General features: G+C 46.2%; 1 protein-coding gene across 7 annotated transcripts in view; it reads left to right on the forward strand.

The window, feature by feature from the left end:
• Twsg1 (twisted gastrulation BMP signaling modulator 1) overlaps window positions 1-18834 on the forward strand; it is a 34121-nt gene that overhangs the window by 6763 nt on the left and 8524 nt on the right. For all 7 annotated transcript variants that reach the window (XM_087190047.1, XM_021265249.2, XM_004853235.3 and 4 more), the window contains exon 3: window positions 15235-15334. In XM_087190047.1, the coding sequence (XP_087046173.1) occupies window positions 15235-15334 (100 nt within the window). The remainder of the gene's footprint in view (window positions 1-15234; window positions 15335-18834) is intronic.

Consider the following 18834-nt stretch of genomic DNA (forward strand, 5'->3'; position numbering starts at 1 on the left):
GTATGCTGGGTCCTTGGGGACGATGCAGGAGACTTGTGTCGGCCCTGTCTGGCTCAGTAGCAGCTGTGAGCGCCCGACATGTGACAGTGTGATGGAGATACTGACTTTTACATTCTTCTCAGTTTCAGTTAATGGTTTGTTTGCATTTAAAACATTTGTATTAGTGCACATGCGCACGAGGATTATGCTCATCGTGAGTTGGTCCATGCACACAGTGCATCTTCATTCTTTTTGTGCCCCTTTCCTCTTCCCCCATCCTCCCTCCACCACTAACCCTTCCCAGTTGGAAAAGATCTTTCTGTTTCCTATCATCTACCTTTTATTTTGCTCTTTATTTATATTTTGGACTTCTCATGTAAGAGAAACCATGCAATATTTAAGCTCGCATGTCCGATTTATCTCACTTAACATTATGGTCTCAAGGTGCATCCATTTTCCTACAAATGCCTCAAGTTTATCCTTCTTTGTGACAGAGTAGTACTCCATTCTGTGTAAAGACCACATTTTCTTTTTTTTTTTTTTTGGTACCAGAGATCGAACTCGGGTCCTTGCACTTGCAAGGCAAGCGATGGAACCACTGAGCTAAATCCCCGGCCCAAGACCACATTTTCTTTATCCATTCATCCATTGGTGGACATATAAGGTGCTTGCAAGATTTAGCTATTATATGTAATGCTGCTAGACTGATGGCTTCTGTACTGAGTACTAAAAATGTGGAGTGCACTGATGAGCTAACCCCTGAGCCAGGAAGATTCTTCCGACATCTCTTCCCCTTCCCTCCCCCAGACTCTGTGGGAGCCACCCTTCTCCCTCCTAGCTCCTGCTTCCTGCATGGCCTCCCCAGCAGGCAGTCTCAGAGCGGCCTGGTTTCTTCTATCTCGGCTCTGGGCTCCTCAGGCAGGCAGCGTCTGTGATGGCTCGTTTCCTCCATTGCTGATTAACGTTCTGTTGTATGTGCAGAGTCACTGATTGATATTGCATTGTGTGGCTGTCTTGTTTATCCACTCACCTACTGAAGGACATCTTGACCACTTCCAAGATGGGATAGTTATGAATATGTTGCTATAAACATCTGTGTGCAGGTTTTTTTGTGGCCACATACTGATTTGGGCAAATACATATTGATTTGGGGAAATACTAAGGAGTTCAGATTCTGTATTTATGGTAGGACTGTATTTAGTTTTGTAAGAAATTGTCTTCCATTGTGGATGTGCCATTTTGCATTTTTACCAACGTTAAATGAGAGCTCCTTTGCTCCACATCCTCACTAGCACTTGGTGTTGTTAGTGTTCACCATTTTAATAGGTATGTAATGGTGTTTCTCTGTTCTTTTAATTGGCAACTCTAGGGTGGGGTTGTGACTTAGCACTTGCCCAGCACATACAACCCCTGGCTTTAATCCCCAGCACTGAAAAAAAAAAAAAAAAGTGTGTGTTCCTGTTGTGTGTGTGTAAGATTTGCAATTTCCTAGTGTCATGGTGCGGAGTACCTTTTCAAGTGATTTTCTAACCATTTGTGTATCTTTTTTAGCACTCCATATGTAAAGCTTTTGACTCTTTAAGTCCGAGTGTCTCTTTTCTTTTTTTTTGGTACCAGGGATCAAACTCGGGTCCTTGCGCTTGCGAGGCAGGCAACAGAACCACTGAGCTAAATCCCCTGCCCTGACTGTCTCTTTTCTTATTGTTGAGTTTTAAGAGTTTTTTGGGGCCAAGGATTTAGCTCAGTGGTTCTAATGCCTGCCTCAAAAGCACAAGGACCCCAGTTCGATCCCTGGTACCAAAAACCCCCAAAACGCACAAGTTCTTGGGCCGGGGATTTAGCTCAGTGGTTCTGCCGCCTGCCTCGCAAGCACAAGGACCTGAGTTCGATCCCCAGTACCAAAAAAAAAAAGAGTTTTTTGTATATTTTTGGTTAACAAGTCTATATCAGATAAGTTTTTTTCACAAATATTTTTTCATAGCCTATGTCTCATCTTTTTTTTTTTTTTTTTTTGGTACTGGGGATCGAACTCGGGTCCTTGCGCTTGCGCAGAAGGCGGCAAAACCACTGAGCTAAATCCCCAGCCTCATCTTCTTATTCTTTAGAGAATTTGTTTTTGTGTTTTTTGCAGAGCAGAAGTTTTTCCACTTGTCAGTTGTTTCTTTCCCAAATTGTGGCTTTAGTGTTGCCAGGTGTATTTTGATAGGATTGTATCAAATCAGTAGGTCAGTGTGGGCAGCAATAAGTCTTTTAATTTGTGAACATACATGTCTTTCCTTTTATTTAAACTTTCTTTAATCTCTTTCAACAATAATTTGTTGGAGGTGGTTTGTTGTGGTCGTAAGTGTGCAAGGTTTTTTTGTGGTATACTGGTCTTGCATTTTTGTTAAATTTATTCATAAGTATTTTTATTCCTTTTTATGCTATTGCCATTGGATTTGTTTTAATTTCATTTATAAAAATTGTTCCTTGCTTGTAAATAGTCTACTAGATCATTTCTTTCCTGTCACACTTTCTTAGCTTCATTCTGGAAATTTCTTTGGGCTTACTTTTGCACACTTTCTACTGATTCTTTTTTTCATTTTAGCAATGACTTAAATTTGAAGAGTTCTTATTGATTGCTTGTTATTTGTTCATAGTGATGCTGTTTTCTTGTTTTGTCTAAGATCCTTTTCTTAGACCTCTCTGAGGATACTGTGGGAGTTTCAGTGCCTGTGTATACCCCTGTCTCCTGCTCCCGAGTCCCACTGTGGTCAGGAGCTGGAGGACTCACTCAGGGTGGGGAGGTCTGGGATCGGGAGTGGGTCCTCTGCTCTGGGGCAGCTCATTCCTCTGGAGAGGGCTTTCAAGTTGTTTGTATTGGCCGGTTTTCTTGCTGAGTGCCGGTGGGCAGCTGGCCTGTACAAGCCTGCTTCTTCTCTGCTTCAATGTGAGGATAACATGATTGGTCTGATGGAAACTTGAGCCTTACCACCCTCTTTTTAGCCCCTTCTTTTTGCTGAGAAATGGATCAGCTCTTTGCACTTCCCATGCCAGCAGTTGTTACCTGGATGCTGGGGCCTCCTAATGACTTCAGAGCATCCCCAGGGTTGTATTCCTAACTCAGGAAAGGCCCATGACTTCCAAGAAGTTCTCAGAGTGGCCTGTGGCCCAGAAGAGGCTGGACAGTGCCGAAGCCTTGCTCTCCTCTGAGTCGCGTGATGTCACCAGCAAGGCCCCCTACACAGCAGGGCATGTGTGTGTTGACATTTTACAAAGAAATAGCAGTAGCTGTTCTTTGAACTTTCTGACAAGTATACTAAAGTGACTAATGGGGGGTTAAATATTCTAAGAAAGACAAAGCTGCAATGCTATAGAAATTTAAAAGGAGATACTACTTCCCTCAGAACTCAGAGCTCTGTTCTGTGTGGTGTTAACAGCATCTGTAGTGTTGAAATGTTGCACCAGGAGGATAAGTCAAGGCATTTGTTCTGCTGACCCCTCTGCACTCATGAACTAACTGAGTAAAGAAGTTTGCCCTGGAAGCTCATAGTTTTATAAATATTTTTTACCAGAAGGGTTACAAGGCACTAGTCATTCCTGCCACTCCTACAGGGTGGTCCCTCTGTAAATATTTATTTTGTGCCTCTGACAGGAAAGAAACCTAATTTTAAACATCAAGAAAGTAAAACTGTTGTCCTGGTCCTTCCTTACTTGTATAACGAGTGGTTTAGCTATTCTGTCTTGGGGAGAAATTGTTATAGCACATTTTGCTTCTAGTAAGATATTTACTATTTGTACTGGTTTTTAATTAATTAATTAACTAATTTTTTGGTACCGGGGATCAAACTCAGGACCTTGCACTTGCGAGGCAGGCGATGGAACTGCTGAGCTAAATCCCCGGCCCTGTAGTGTTTTTTTAAAAAGACCTTTAAAAATGTGGGTCAGTATTATACTCTAGCCTGGTGTGTTAGCTTTCTGTCACTATGAAAAAATACCTGAGGCAATCAGCTTAAGGAGGAAAGGGTTATTTTGGCCCACGGTTTTGGACGTTTGGTCCATGGTCCCTTGGCCCCGTTGCGGGGGGGGGGGGGGGGGGGGAGCTGTGTCGGCACTGGAAGCGAAGAAGCAAAGAGAGACAGGAAAGGGCGGAGCCCTGGTATCCCCTTAAGGCCACACCCCTAGCAACTCAAGGCCCTCCCTCCAGGCCCCGCCTCCTAAAGGTTCCACCACTTCCTGATGGCACCATAGGTTGGAGACCAAACCTTCAACACATGCTTTTGAGGGACACTCGGAATCCTGACCATAACCCTTGGAATTCTCCAGGCACTTTCTTAACTAAGAATGGAAAAGGTCATACTGCTTTGTAAGTACTTTTGGGTAATATTCATGATCATTTTTAGGAAGATCTAAACATTTTATTTCATGAAAACAGCCAAGCACAGGTTCACAGGTTATTGGTGCATTGGCCTAGCGCTTCCTGCTTACCTGACATTTAGGTAGTACTTTTAGGTGCTCAGCTGATCGCCAGTACTTTACATTAAAAATTAAATGTTAAGTTTTCTGAAACAAGTTAGAATTTTAAAACACTTTATTTTACATTAACAGTTCTAGTTGTTAAGCTGTATTTTGTCTTATGTTAAAAATACAAATAGTGGCCAGAGATTTAGCTCAATGGTTCCACTGCCTACCTCACAACCGCAAGGACCCGAGTTCAATCCCTGGTACCAAAAAAAAAATACAAATAGTCCAGGTGACTTTATAGCTTTCTTAATTACAGTAAACTAAAAAATTAACTTTCTCTTCCTTTTTCCCTTAATGCAAAGTAAGATCCCCCTTAGTTTCTTGTGGCAGGGTCTCTATTTGTTGCTGCGCTGGTGATGCTTTGGCTTACACCAGGTAATACGTTTTCTCTCGCAAACATGCTCCCAACCGTGAATGTTGCCAAGTGGATGCACAGGTGGGCCAGGCCTGCCAGGACTGGGGAGGGGCGAGGAAGGCCCTGTGCCCCAGGTCTTCACAGCTGTCCCTGCTGCTCACATGAGACATGGATGCTTGTGCCCACTGCTGCGTCACCTGCTCGGCTGTCACAGTTTGCCAGAGTGGCACGTCCCAGACCCTGAAGGATCCAGACTCTCATGAAGCGGTGGTAGATCAAACCCCAGGTGCTCCCAGCTGGGCTGAGCCCGAACGCATGCACGGCTGGTCCTGTCTGTGTCTGTCCACTCACCCGGCCGGGTCACTTTAAATAAAGGTGACTGGGTTGCGCTTGCGAGGCAGGCACCAGAACCACTGAGCTAAATCCCCGGCCCTGCATCGTTAGAGTTTTGTGGCCAGGTTTATGCAGGAAATAGACACCAGTGGGATGTTTTCTGGCTCCCGTACATGTGTGAACTTGTGCACTGGTTTACTCGGCCAGAAAGATTCACTGAAATTCATATTCTCTTCAGGACAGAAGTTTACCCATCAGTTAAAAATAAGAATCATAGGGCTGGGGATTTAGCTCAGTGGTTTCACCTCCTGCTGCGCAAGCGCAAGGACCCGAGTTCGATCCCTGGTACCAAAAAAAAGAAAGAAAGAAGAACCATAAGAACCATATACTTTTGTCTAGAGCCTATTGTCATGTGGGGGAAAAGTTTTGAGCACTGAAAAAAATTATCAGTATATTTCATGTATTACTTGAAGCATCATTTCATGAGTTTTTAAAACACCATGTTTATAAAAGATGACTCTGGGCTGGGGATGTAGCTCAGCCATGCAGCGCATGCCTGGCAAACTTGAGGCCCTGAGTTCAATTCCCAGTACGGGGTAAGCAGGGGAAGATGAGTCCGTGTTACTGTATTGTAAATAATTTAAATGATTAAAATGGACTCTTTAAAACAAAACTGAACAAACAGAAAAAGAAATAAGAACAGCATGCCAGTGAGGTTGGGTGGATATTTCTGTTCCCACATTCAGGACTGTGTGATGTTCTCGTCATAGCACTGATAGCTCCGAGCACATTCGCTGTACCCAAAGCTGATTATAGTTATGTTGGTTTTGAATAAAGGGTAATTATTTGAGGACATTTTACTTGTTTTTATTAAATGCCCATTTGACCTAAGTAGAGGTTGTGAAAGCCATGTCAGCATAGTTGCAGTCTAATGTTACATTACTTACTGACGCTTACACAGTACACATTTACTTAATTAGATTTGTTCTTACATTCCTTTTATTTTAGATCAAGATATTACAGATATTTAGAGTTTGCTTAATTTCATTTTTTCCAGTACCAGAAATTGAAGTTGGGGCCTTCTCACTGAGCAGTATCAACAGCTTTTTTTATTTTTTATTTTGAGACAGGGTCTTGCTAAGTTGCCTAGCAAGCATGTGCTTGAACTTAGGAGTCTCCTGTCTCAGCCTCCCAGAGTGCTGAGATTGCGGCTGTGTGCCACCACACTAGGCTTTTAATTTAAATTTGTGGGTTTTAGTACCCTTTTTATTGTACAAACATTAATTAAGCTGGATCTTAAGTCATAGGGCCGGGGATTTAGCTCAGTAGTTCCGCCGCCTGCCTCGAAAGCAAAATGTCCCGAGTTCAATCCCCGGTACCAAAAAAAAAAAAAAGAAGTCATACTATAGAAGTAAATGTCATTATAAAAATATTTTCCACTCAAAAAGTTAGAAAATACGCAGAAGCAGAAAGGAGAACAAATCACTCATAGCCCTATCATCCAAACACAGATTCTCCTGAATATTTTGATATAATTCCTTCTAGGTCTTTATTCTATATTTAGGTGATTCTTTTTAACAATAGGAGCTTTTGTATTCTATATTTTTCATTAACATTGTTTTGTTTCTTTGTAAGAACAAAAGCATTTGTTCGTGTATAAAGGCTGTGTTGCCCAAAGGTCAGATAGAGGGATGTGTTTTCAGAGTTAGAAATATTCTCCTCTGCCACTTTAATGCCAGCTCTCATTGAGATAAGCTTTTAGTTTGCAGTTGTGGTTTATTTTTTTTAAGAATGGATATTTATTTATTTATTTATTTATTTATTTATTGGTACCGGGGATCGAACGCGGGTCCTTGAGCTTGCGCAGCAGGCGGCGAAACCACTGAGCTAAATCCCCTGCCCAAGAATGGATTTCTAGAATGAAAGGAAGCGTCGCTGACCTTGCAGAGCGCTTTCTGGCCAGGTTTCCTGGGAGATCACTCGCTCTTTCTGGTGTGCAGTTGCACATCTGCGGGCAGGACGGAGACTGTCGCCCGCCGCCTCCACCCTGGGCCCCTGACTGCAGCGTCGGTGGCCACGTGGGGGGGCTCCTCCCCCTCGCTGAGCGCCGGTCCCTAGTGCGCATGCGCCACGGGCCACTCGTCACGCGTCGGTCCACCAGGCGATGGAGGTGGGGCTTTTCCCGTTTCCGGTGACTGTCAGGAAATTGGTACCTACTCTCCTGTGCGGCTTTTGTAAGGACCTGTGTGCTCATCTCTCCTGAGCAGTTTCCTACGCATGGCATTGCTGGGTCAGCAAAGCATTTCCATATTCATTTTCCCATTTGGATGCCAGAACCTACAAGGGGAAATTCCTGGGAATGCTGTTCCCTTTTATCACCCAGCAACTGAGACTCAGTGTGGCCAGCTAAGCTTCTGGGCTCAGACTTCAGGCCTGGCCCTCTGAGTCCCTCTCCCTCAATCTGTGCAGTTGCTTCAGTGCTGTTTCCTTGTGTTAGCAACAGATCTAACCACCCTTCCTCCCATCTTGGCAACTGTTAGAGAATGGGAATATTTATCAGTTCCCGAGCACCAGAATATAAACAAGATTCTTCCTCAATTTAGTAGCTTCCATTTCTGACCTGGAAATTTGGAGAGTTTGTGTGTGTGTATGTGTGTGTGTTTAGAGTTTGAACCCAGGACCTTCACACTAAGTCATATCCCCAGTCCTTTTTTGATGTTTTATTTTAAGACAGAGTCTTGCAAAGTCACTGAACTGCTCATGTTGGGGTGGAACTGGCAGTCCTCCTACCTCAGCCTCCCAGAGTGTTGGGATTACGGGCCTATGCACCACCAACTCTGGTTTGGATGTTTGTGTTAAGATAAATCTCAACTTGTAAAGTCTAGTAGTAGTGTTAGGAAACTGTCCCCCTAGTTCGTTTTACATAGAGGATTAGGTTCTCACCAGAATGTTAGTTGTCTGTAGGGTAAGGTCTTTCTTTAAGTTGATTAGATAGTTAAATAAAATCTCTGTTTTCTGGCATTCAGAAATTGAGATTCTGTCATACTCGAGGTTTGCCCTAATATGGTTGTGTAAAATATGTTTTGAATATGATTAGCCTCTGGGCCAGAACTCTCCAGACTTCCAGATGTTCACTCTGTGTCAGCTCGAAGACAGCTTGTGGGGTTCTGGGTACACCGGGCCTGTTGGTAGAGGACAGTGCAAAAAAGTAGCTTCACTTTCTGTTTAATGTGTTTACCTCTTTCCCTCATGAAAGTATTAAACCTTGTGATTACCTAGTGTAGCACTGTCGCAGGACAGGGTCCGAGGGCTCCCTGGAGCTGAGATGGGGAGCCTGATCCACCCATCCCAGGTTCACTGACTACCGTTGTGGAAAAGGAATTCTCAGGATGCTCGATAGGAGGCCTGAAGGGCTTTACTGGGCAGAAATTTAAAGCACACACTCCAAGAAATGGAGTGGGCCCTTGAGAGAGGAGTGTGTATCTCCTGGGACTGGAACAGTTCTGCTTCACTTGAGGAGGTGGAAACTGCAGGCACAGGTGGCCACGCCCAGAAGGGTGCTGGCCCACCCAACTGGTACAGGTCAGTTGGTTTGTTTTAAGATGGTTAATTTAGCGTTCTTTGAATTCTTTCAACCAGTTCCTTTATCTTAGGATCAGGTTCCTGCTCTGTGCTTTCTCCATGAAGTCAACGTATGGACTTTGAGTTTTCCTGAGGAATTTTGGGTGTGATGGGTCTGGTAGGAAAGGAGTCTGCATGGAACTGAGGGGATGCTGATGTGGACACCTGAAGTTATTTTGGGTCACAAGGTTGCAGTCACAGAACTAAATCTTAAAAGTACAATTTTTAGTTATGATTTTCCTTGTCTCCTTTCTACCTAGCTTACTTCTGTCCTATCTCACTCCCCTCAAGGCTTCGATCTGTATTCTTAGGCGTATGAGGACCAGGGGTCCACCTTGTTATAACTGCTTCAGGCTAGGAGGGTGGGCATCTTGACTGGCTAGGGATCTGAGGTCACCCCCTGCTGATCTAAAGGAGACAATGAAAGATGGCTTTTGTTGTTTGATGAACCATCATCTCTGTAGTCTGGAAAAAAGGACAAAGACAGCAAGCCTGGTGCTTAAGCTTTGTTTTATACCCATGCTAACATGTCATAATGAGGTTGTAGTTCACATGTCTCACTGCCAGGCAGCTCTGATTTGAATTCAGTCATTCCTGCCAACTGGAACCACCAGTGGCACATGCATGACTGTCCCATTGGGCTGTTGAGGGACTTGGAACTGTCATAATGCAGTTCCATTACAGTCACAAACATAAGCCCGGAAAATCCATCACTGTGAACACTTTTGCTTGTATGGTAAGGTGTTCTCCTAAGTTTTATATTTCTGAGGGCTTGTACACTTGGGGAACATAACTGCATTTAATATACCATGAGCCTAGCAATAACTAGCATCACAGCTATATAGAAACCTCTCCCGTATATTCACTTAGTTTTACTGCTAAGGCAGAATCTAGATCCCTTTGACAGGTTTCCACAGTGTAACAGCACTGACCAGAGCCAAAGGCTGTCTTTGGATGTCCAAGAGCTTAGGGAGCACTGTTGCTAAGCACACATAGACTTATTTCCCAATATATATGTGTGTCTCATTTATACAATAACAAAATGCTTGTTTAGACGTAGACCAAGTCTTAAGTGGCGGGACCAAATAGAAAGAGACGTTAAAAATTCTGATCATTTTATATGTTTAAGGTCTAGATACAGTGTACATTGTATAAAACAGATTTCCTGTTGGTTACCTTGTATGTAGTTGTTTTTTTTTGGTACCGGGGATCGAACTCGGGTCTTTAGCTTGCGAGGCAGGCGGTGGAACCTCTGAGCTAAATCCCCAGCCTACCTTGTTTGTAGTTTTAACTCTAAACTTAACATTAAAGCTTTGACTCACTGCAGGTTTTGTCTTCTGATATATACCTTTCCAGTCCCAGATATATACTATATACATAGTGTGTTATAATGTGAGATAATAAGTGTTCATTTATGTGTGATTTTTTTTTTTTTTTGGTACCAGGGATCGAACTCGGATCTTTGTGCTTGCGAGGCAAGTGGCAGAGGCAGAACCACTAAACCAAATCCCCGGCCAAATAAGTGTTCATTTAAACAATTATAAAGTGATTGTTGAAAACATTTTATAACAAGTCAACATTTAAATAATCTTTTTGTTTTGGAGGCAGGTACTGGGGGGATCAAACTCAGGACCTTGCGCTTGTGAGGCAGGTGTGGCACCACTGAGCTAAATCCCTGGCAAAACTCGATTTCTTAAGTAACCAAAACCCTAACAATGGAAAACACAAGAAAGTATCTTAATTATTTCAGCACTGTGGGAGGCTGAGCCAGGAAGGTCACAAGTTTGAATCCAGCCTGGGCAACTTAGTGAGACCCTGTCTGAGAAATAAAAATAAGAGGTGGTTGTGTAGCTCAGTGCAAAGGCCCTGGGTTCAAGCCCTGTACTGCTGGGGTGGGGATAAAGACAGACAGGCAGACGAGTACATTGCAGTGTTAAGCTTGTGAGAAAGAAGCTTTATATTTATTACATTGGAATATCTAACTACAGCTGGAATCAAACCAGCCACTTACTAACTGAACAGTGTGTGAATTTCACAACTTCACTTGATAAATGAGAATGGTAACTACCTTGGCTGGGGCGCTCCGTGAGGTTCCGAATAACGCATGTAAAACACTGAGTTTAGTGTAGACAGAAAGCACCTGGGAGCTCTGGAGGAGACAGGCGGGGGGCTCTTGGAAGCTTTGAGTCAGTCTCTATTTTAGACTTCTGTTAACAGTGTTTGGTTTGACCACATGCTCCACGTGACCGAACCCACCCAAGTTTAGTCATGGAGAGGTTTGGAAAATATGTAAATAACCGAGTCCAAAGAAAAGTCTGCATTTCAGCTCCTGTATGCTCTGCTTAAGAAGCAAGATTTTGAGGCACAGAGATAGTTCATAGAAGCTGGGGGTTCTGGAGGTGAGAAGGTGGGCATGGTATGGAAGAGGTGAAGAACTTAAGAGCATGTTGGGTGTGCTATCATCCAGCTATTAAATTATAGTGACAGATCTTTATAATAGTGAAATGCTTAGTTTTTAAAGTCATAATCATTATTTTGTTAGAAATACATAAGAATTTACTGGAGTAGGAGGAATTTGGTTGGCTTTTTTTTTTGGTATCAAGGATCGAACTCAGGACCTTGCACTTGCGAGGCAGGTGGTGGCACCACTGAGCTAAATCCCCAGGGCCCCCCCCCCCCCCCAGTTTTTTTTCTTTGAGCTCTGAGCCCAGGCTACTCTAGAACTCTTGACCTCAAATGATCCTCCTGCCTCAGCTTCCTGAATAGCTGGGACTATTCAGATATGCACCACCACATCTGGCAAAGCATTTCTTTTTACTCTAGGCTTTCTGGTTATGCATTTATTTTTGTCCTCATAGCTGAAATATCTAAAGGTGAAGTTTTCTTTTTAAGTGCCCTAAATAAAAGAGTCTACTTGATTTAGATGGGGTAATTTTTTTATGCAACCCTTGATTCAACACAGTTACATTTTGAGTTGTTTCTCTTTTGTATTTATTTCCAATACTTGAGTTCAAAGCACTTTGCAAGTGTTTTCTATATTTGGGAACATTTATGCTAACCATAGTTTGCTTGCTGCCAAAACATTGAAAGCACAGGCTTCCAAATGCATCCATGGCCAAGCGCCATTCAAGTCTGTGCTGTGAAGTGTGGAGAGGGGAGAAGCCAAAGCCCTCCATGAACTGTGCCTGGTGAGCACGTGGAACCCACTGCTTCTGTCTGTTTCTTGCTTTAAGAACGACAGTCGTAAAGCAAATGCTGCCGTACATTTCTTCTCTCTTGTTTGCAGTGAGACCTCTCAGATCCTGAATGACATCCGTCAACTCGCCGGTGCAGCGCTTTCCTCTGGGAAAGTGACTAGCGTGCCTTTGAAACTAGAGAAGGCACCGGTGCACACTGAACAGGGGCCGGAGGCTCTCACTCTCCCTGGTCTCCTACAAAGGTCGCCGCTGTGACCTGCAGAGCACTGGGAGTGTTGGGCATGTTTGGTGGCATGTTTACTCAAGTTACTAAAATGTATGCGTTTAAGTTTTGTTAAGACAGAAGTCTTTTTTATTTTTTAGTGAGGTGGAAAGGCAAATACTCGCTAAGATATGGTTGCTTGCATCTAACTACTTTTAGCAGTGATTTTGATGACTGAACTCTTTTTTTTCCTGTGATTCTGGGTATTGAACCAGAGCACCGGGTCACAGGCATGTGCTGCCACACCTGGCACAACTAAACGCTGACCATGGATTTTGTCTGTCCTCCGGAAGCCACCTGCCGTCTCCTGATGGCTGTCACTTGGCGTCACCACATCATGGATCGGTCAAGGGCTCCTGCGACTCTGCAGGGCTCTCGCGCAAGCTTGGGCTGCTGGTCTTCAGATCCCACTGCTTAGCAGGAGTCCCGCGGCAGCACGCATGCTATCTCTTTCCAAGTAAAATCCCGACAACCTGGCACAACAGGGAGATGAGCACTCTGAAGACCGCTTGCTAATGGACGCCAGGGGGCTGGCCTGCTTTTAAATTTAGCATCAGATGCAGAGATTCATTCAGTAAGCTGCCATTTGGAAGCTGCAGAAAGAAACATTATATTCTTTGAATAAATGTGTTGCTTTTCTAATTTGTTTCTCTTTAATGTAAATACAAGGACCTGTGAGAGTAAAGGGCTTGTCTGTGCGTAATGTAAATTTAAATTTCTTGTGACTAAGAATGTTTCTTTCCACTGAGTGACAACCTTTATAAAACTAAGAGACACAAAGTATCGGCACCCTTAACTGATGCCTTTTAAAAATATGTGTACAGAAAACTTCTCTCACTCCAGAGGCGAGGCAAGGCAGGCAGGCAGTCGTGAGGAACAGGTTAGGAAGTAGAGCTCTGCAGCCCTGTTTTCTAGAGCAGCAGCCAGTCGGGCCTGTCGCTTTCTTCTTGCTTGCTGGGCAGGTGCTGTACACCCCTTGTACCCAGGTTTGGGGCTGTAACTATGCTCTGTGTTTCACTGTAAGACCCTGCCCTCATGGTTCTTCTCGCTCTCTTTTTATTTTATGTATTCGTTTGTCCAGGGGTGAGGATCAAGCCCAGGGCCCTCTCCAGCCCTGAGCTGCGGCCAAACCCCAGGCCCAAGCCTGGCCAAGCTGGCAGATGTGTGTGCCATGGAATGCTGCCCACAGGCACAGAAGCCTGTGGCATGGATGTGTTCCTGTAATCTTAGCACTCAGGAGGCTGAGGCAGGAACCATGAGTTCTCAGCCAGCCAGCCTGGAATACGGAGTGTGTTCTAGGCAAGCCTGAACCCTAATGAGATCCTGTCTCAAAAAACCAAAAATAAATAAATAAATAAAATAAAACAAAAAATGTCATCCCCTATGATGGGCGACTCCAGTAGTGTAGAGATGCCTGAGATGAATTTAATCAGGACAAATATTATGTCCAGCGCACAGTATCAGAGAAACAATGGCTGTATAGCATTGGTCACTTTTTTAAAGCATTTAAAATCTTCCTGAAATTGTTGAAGTCGTCTGAAAGTAGCACACTGACTGATAGTGTGTCTGTATCCAGACTTAGGCCACTCTAATTTTAAGCCTTTGGACAACCAGGAGGGGAGCGCCTGCTCCTCATACCAGAAGGATAGTGGTGAGGAGCCTGAGGGTGATTTATGCCGGCCACGGTTTCACGAGAGACTCGGATCTAATACGAGCAGGCAGGGTATAGAAGACAGGCATTGTTTTGTTTCAGACAGGACTTGTTGGGCCAGAAGTGAGTGGCTGAAGCTCACTGCATCACCAAGGTCATCGTCCGGGCTAAGAACGCCTCCACCTGCTAGAGGGACTGGACCAGGAGCCAGTGCTTTGTTAGGGCCAAGTGGTCACGCACTGACCTGGCCTGTGCCTGTGAGTGGCCTCCCAGTCGCCACTGTTGGAGCTCCTGACGGAGGTGGATGGTGCCTGGGCCCCACACCTGCTGCCTTTGGTGAGACTCGGACTGAGCTTGAGCCTTTGGCTAGAGCCTAGGAGGGGAGAGGCCACGTGGTTCACGCAGCAGCGCCAGAGCCTAGAAGCTAGTCCAGGGAGAGAGGGACCAGGCAAGGTAGCAGACTGAGAAATGAGGCACTCTTCGGAGGGAAGCCGTGGCTGGGCTGGGCCGGGCCTCTTCAGGTCTGACTGCAGGTGCTTGGTGTTCCAGCCGCCGCCCTGGGTGGGTCGTCAGCTGTGGCCGCTCAGAGTCTGCTGACCTTGGGTGGCTTCTGCAGCCTGACCTGCCCCACAGCCCTGTCCTGGGTACACGTGGCAGCTGGGCAGAGTTCGAGAGAAAACGTGGGTGCACACAGGGCTTCGTGAGGCCTGAATCAGAAAGCGCCAGTCACTTGCACCCAGTTCTGTGAGCAGAGAGAATCTCACGGTGGCCTGAATTCCAGGGCCCAGCAGCAGATGCCATCCCTGCAGGGGCCGGAAGAGCCGGGCCGGGGGCCAGGGAGATATCAGGAGAATTACTGCCACCTTCTTTGTCAATAATCCACAGCGGCAGGCGCAGTGTGTAATGGACCACGGGTCCATGGAAGTGTGCGCGTGTGTGCGTGTGTCCACCCAGGCCTCCTCTCCTTCCCAGGCCAGGCCAGCCCTGATAACGGGAGAGACCATGGCAGCCACGCCTGTGGATGACTCTGTGTGGCGAGTCCATAGCCGGAAAGCAGGTTTCTTTCTTGCAGTGAGTTTTGTGTTGCAGGGATGTGGAGTTTTGAAGTCACAGGTTCTCAAATACACGGGCTCCTTCTTCCACAATGAGACGGAGGCATTCAGTATATGTTCACGAATGTGTCCAGAAGGAAACTAAACGCACTTTGCATCGTGAGTGGCGGTCCCTCATTCATGAGTCTGCGTGCAGCTGCATGGAGGGCATTGTTACGGATGCAGACGCCGGGGGCTGTTGCTCAGCCTGAGCGTTTCCGCTGTGCTTGTCTCGTGTGCAGGAGCTGTGCCAGTGCCGGCCCGGCGAGGGGAACTGCTCGTGCTGCAAGGAGTGCATGCTGTGCCTGGGCGCCCTGTGGGACGAGTGCTGCGACTGCGTGGGTGAGTGGCCCCTGCCCGGCACCCACGTTCCTTCTTCCTGCTTGTTTTGAGGCAGCATCTGCCACGTAGCCCGGGCGGGCCTCGGACTCGGTCCTCCTGCCTCAGCCTACTGAGTGCACCACCGCACCTGGCCGACTCAGGATTTCCTACGATAGGATCCTCGATAAATGAGTACTTCATGGGAGTGCACAAAGAAAACACGCACCATTTCACTTGCTTCTATTGCACTGTATTTACATTAGGAAAGAAATCTGAGACGAAATGTAAAGCGCTTACCTTTGGGCTGGAGGAGTGGGGAAACCAAGGGAGAATTTGTTACTTTTTACTTGGACATCTTGTATACTGTTGACTTTTTTATAAAACACATTTTTGCTTCCTAATACAAAGCATGCTTTATAAGAAGCATCTGAGAAACTTTTTCCGAGATGGATTAATAAAAAGGCCAGGTGCACGCGTGTGCCAACAGAACAAGGTCGCCCGCCTGTTCCTGGGGGACCCCCCCCCACCGTCCGCCCTCTCCCCTCGGGGCCAGAGTGGCACCTCCCTTCCTCAGAGCCTGCCCACTGTGCATGAGTGTGCGAGCTCTGTGTGTGCAGGGTCCATGTGCATGTGTGAGGGGTGTGCTCGTGTGTGGGATCCATGTGTCCCCATGAGCGGGGTCCATGAGTGGGGTCCGTGTGTCTTTGTGCGGGGTCCGTGTGCAGGGTCCATGTCTGTGGCTCCTGCAATGGGTGCCCACCCTCCTTGGCCAGCAGCTATCCTGAGATTTCCCAAGATAGCCCGCTCGCTTCTCCCTCCTCATCCACACCCGGCCACCTCCACTCTTCCGTGCTGTTTTCCTTCCACAGCCCTAAGCAGTACCCTTTTGCTGTCCTCTTTGCTCCCTGTCCCAAGGGTTCGGTCTCTGTCTTGCTTTGCCGTGTGGCTGTGGCCATGCTTTAGTGAGCGAGGCAGGCATTTAATTGTCAGGTGCATAAAGCAGTGTCTCTGGTTTGCCGCCCAGCAGTTTACTAAGTGTGAGTGAGTTGCCCTGTGTTCAGTGTGCTTCCTGACCATGTCCTCATCTTCTGGTCCTTCTGTTAACTTCTTGTTTTGCTTTGTATTTGTGGCACTGGGGATCAGCCCTGTGCCTCAGGCATGCCAGGCAGGCACTCTGCCACTGAGCTCCTCCCCGGTCCTTTATATTAATTTTTAAATTCTCTTTTTTTTTTTGGTACTGGGGATCAAACTTAGGACCTTGTGCTTGCAAGGCAGGCGGCGGCACCACTGAGCTAAACCCCTAGCCCCTAAATTCTTTTTTTTTTTTTAAGACAGTCCCATTGCATAGTCCAGGTCTTAAACTCACTGTGTAGCCCAGCTTGGCCTGGAACTCACAGCCCTCCTGCCTCAGCCTCCTGAGTGTGCCACCACACCCAGCTTGATCTTTAAGTTCTTGACTTCTGTCTGATTTCCAAGTGCTCTTCGCCGATTGTCCTCTTTGGGCACACGCACACTGACCTTGTGGTGCTTTCCTGTCTTTCCGGGACTGTTGGTTTCTCTCCCACTCCTTGGCGGTCTGCTGACTCCGGTGTGGGTCTCGGTGCCGTGATGGTGAGGACCCTGGAGATCTCCACTCCCTTGCCTTGTTTTCCATCCTTGTCGCTGCCTTTGGCAGCTTTTGGCATCCCCAGCCCAGGGCTCCTTGTTGCTGGATTTCTTCCCAAACCTAAAATACTTACCAGTTCTTCTTTGACACCATCTGATGCTCACCCAGTTTATACTCAGATTTCACAAAATGTGTCTTGTATTTGTTTTACTCAAATGAAGATCCAGCAAAGTCCACTCACTGTCCTTGGTTATGGGTTTCTTTTCTGTTTTAGTCATGAATTCTTTTTTGACACAGGGTCTTGCTATGTTGCCCAGGCTGGTCTCCCAATTCCTAGATCAGGGGATCCTCCTGCCTCAGCCTCCCAAGTAGTTGGATGTACAGGCCCACACCACTGTGCCTGGCTCTTTGGTTTGTTAGGTTTCTTTTATTGTAGAAGCCTGCCCCCATCTTTTAATATTCCACTGGCTCTTTGAAGAATCCAGTCAGTGATGGTGGAGAATGAGCTGTCTTATGGATTTGGTTGACCGCTCCCTGCAGTGTTCAGTTGTTGCTCTGTCCTCACTGCTTCCTGGAAGTTGGGAGCTGGATCTGGAGGCTGATTAGATGCAGGCAGGACTGTGGGGAGGTGGGCACAGTGGCCCCGTGTGCACAGATGGCAGTGCTGTAGGTGACACTGGCCCCAGACAGCAAAAGCCTGGTCCCTGGTGGAGACCCCTGCACCGGTGGCAGCGCCGGGGTCCGTGACTCGTTAGAAGCTGTCAGGCCGTTGTCCCGCCCTACAGCCTTCCGCAGTACTGCTGCAGCTGGAATCACCCTGTAGCCAGTGGGGCCCTTGGTTTTCCCTGAAGGAAGGGAAAAGTAAATGCAAGATAAATGCTTGATTCTTTCCCTTTTCCCATTTTCAGAGTGCTGGATTCATGGCCTGGCACATCCCATTAAGATTTGCGGGGGATGCTGCACAAGTGCAAGGACCTGAGCTCGATCCCCAGTACAAAAAAAAAAATTCTTATTTTTGCTTTTTGTTAGTTTTCTTGCTTGCTTCTTTTATTCAAGTATCACTGTGGACTTCTGGCTTTTAAACAGTGTTTAGTATTTTATTTGGCTGCTCAGCTCATCCTGCCTGGGTTATAGGAGCCACTCACATCTCCCGTGGGATCGCCACTGCCCATCGTCTCGGCAAAGCTGAGAGTGGCCTGAGTGTCACCTCACATCTGGGCTGAGCCCTGATCCCTGTAGGAAAGAGACCTCAGTGTGAACCTGGTGCCTCGCCGTTACTGCTGGATCATCTTCTGGCCCTGACCAGCGGTCAGAGCTAAGGCTGGGTACAGGGTGAGGGCTGAGGTTGCACTGGTAATGCCAAGGCCACTGTAAGATGACAGGTCTTTCCTCCTCTTGATTTTATCGGTAACTTCTCTTTTAAGCTGAAATTCTTGGTTCCTAACACCACTGATACCACTGCTTACACACTTTATTCATAACACATCAAGGAGACTGTTGGATGAGAAATGCTGCGTTCTTGAAGACGTGACCGCAGATACTGCGACACAGGCTCCGCTGGAATAATGTTCTGACTTCTGTGATCATCTTGATGTAAAGTGAAGTTCATTTGTGTTCATTTGTTTTTGATGTCTCAGGGATTATTCCCTTTTTGATTTATTCTTGTTTTGATTTTGCAAAACATTTACATAATGACAAAGACAAATGTATACAACCATGGTTTATTTCCACCTGCATCACCTGCACACCGTGGGTCCCCTCACCAACAGTTGAGGTGACCACGGCAGGCTGAGCCCAAGCCATACCTCACTGAGCTTCCTGAAGGAAACTGGACCTGCAGCCACTGTTCAGAATTTCTAAAAGCTTTTGTGTTTGCTTAGCAAAACACTCATTTCCTGTGCAAAGACGTTAAGCT

Source organism: Heterocephalus glaber, unplaced genomic scaffold (genome assembly GCF_053883595.1).
Source record: "Heterocephalus glaber isolate CG9 unplaced genomic scaffold, H.glaber_assembly_v1.0 deba00000331, whole genome shotgun sequence".
NCBI classification, from domain to species: Eukaryota; Metazoa; Chordata; class Mammalia; order Rodentia; family Bathyergidae; genus Heterocephalus; species Heterocephalus glaber.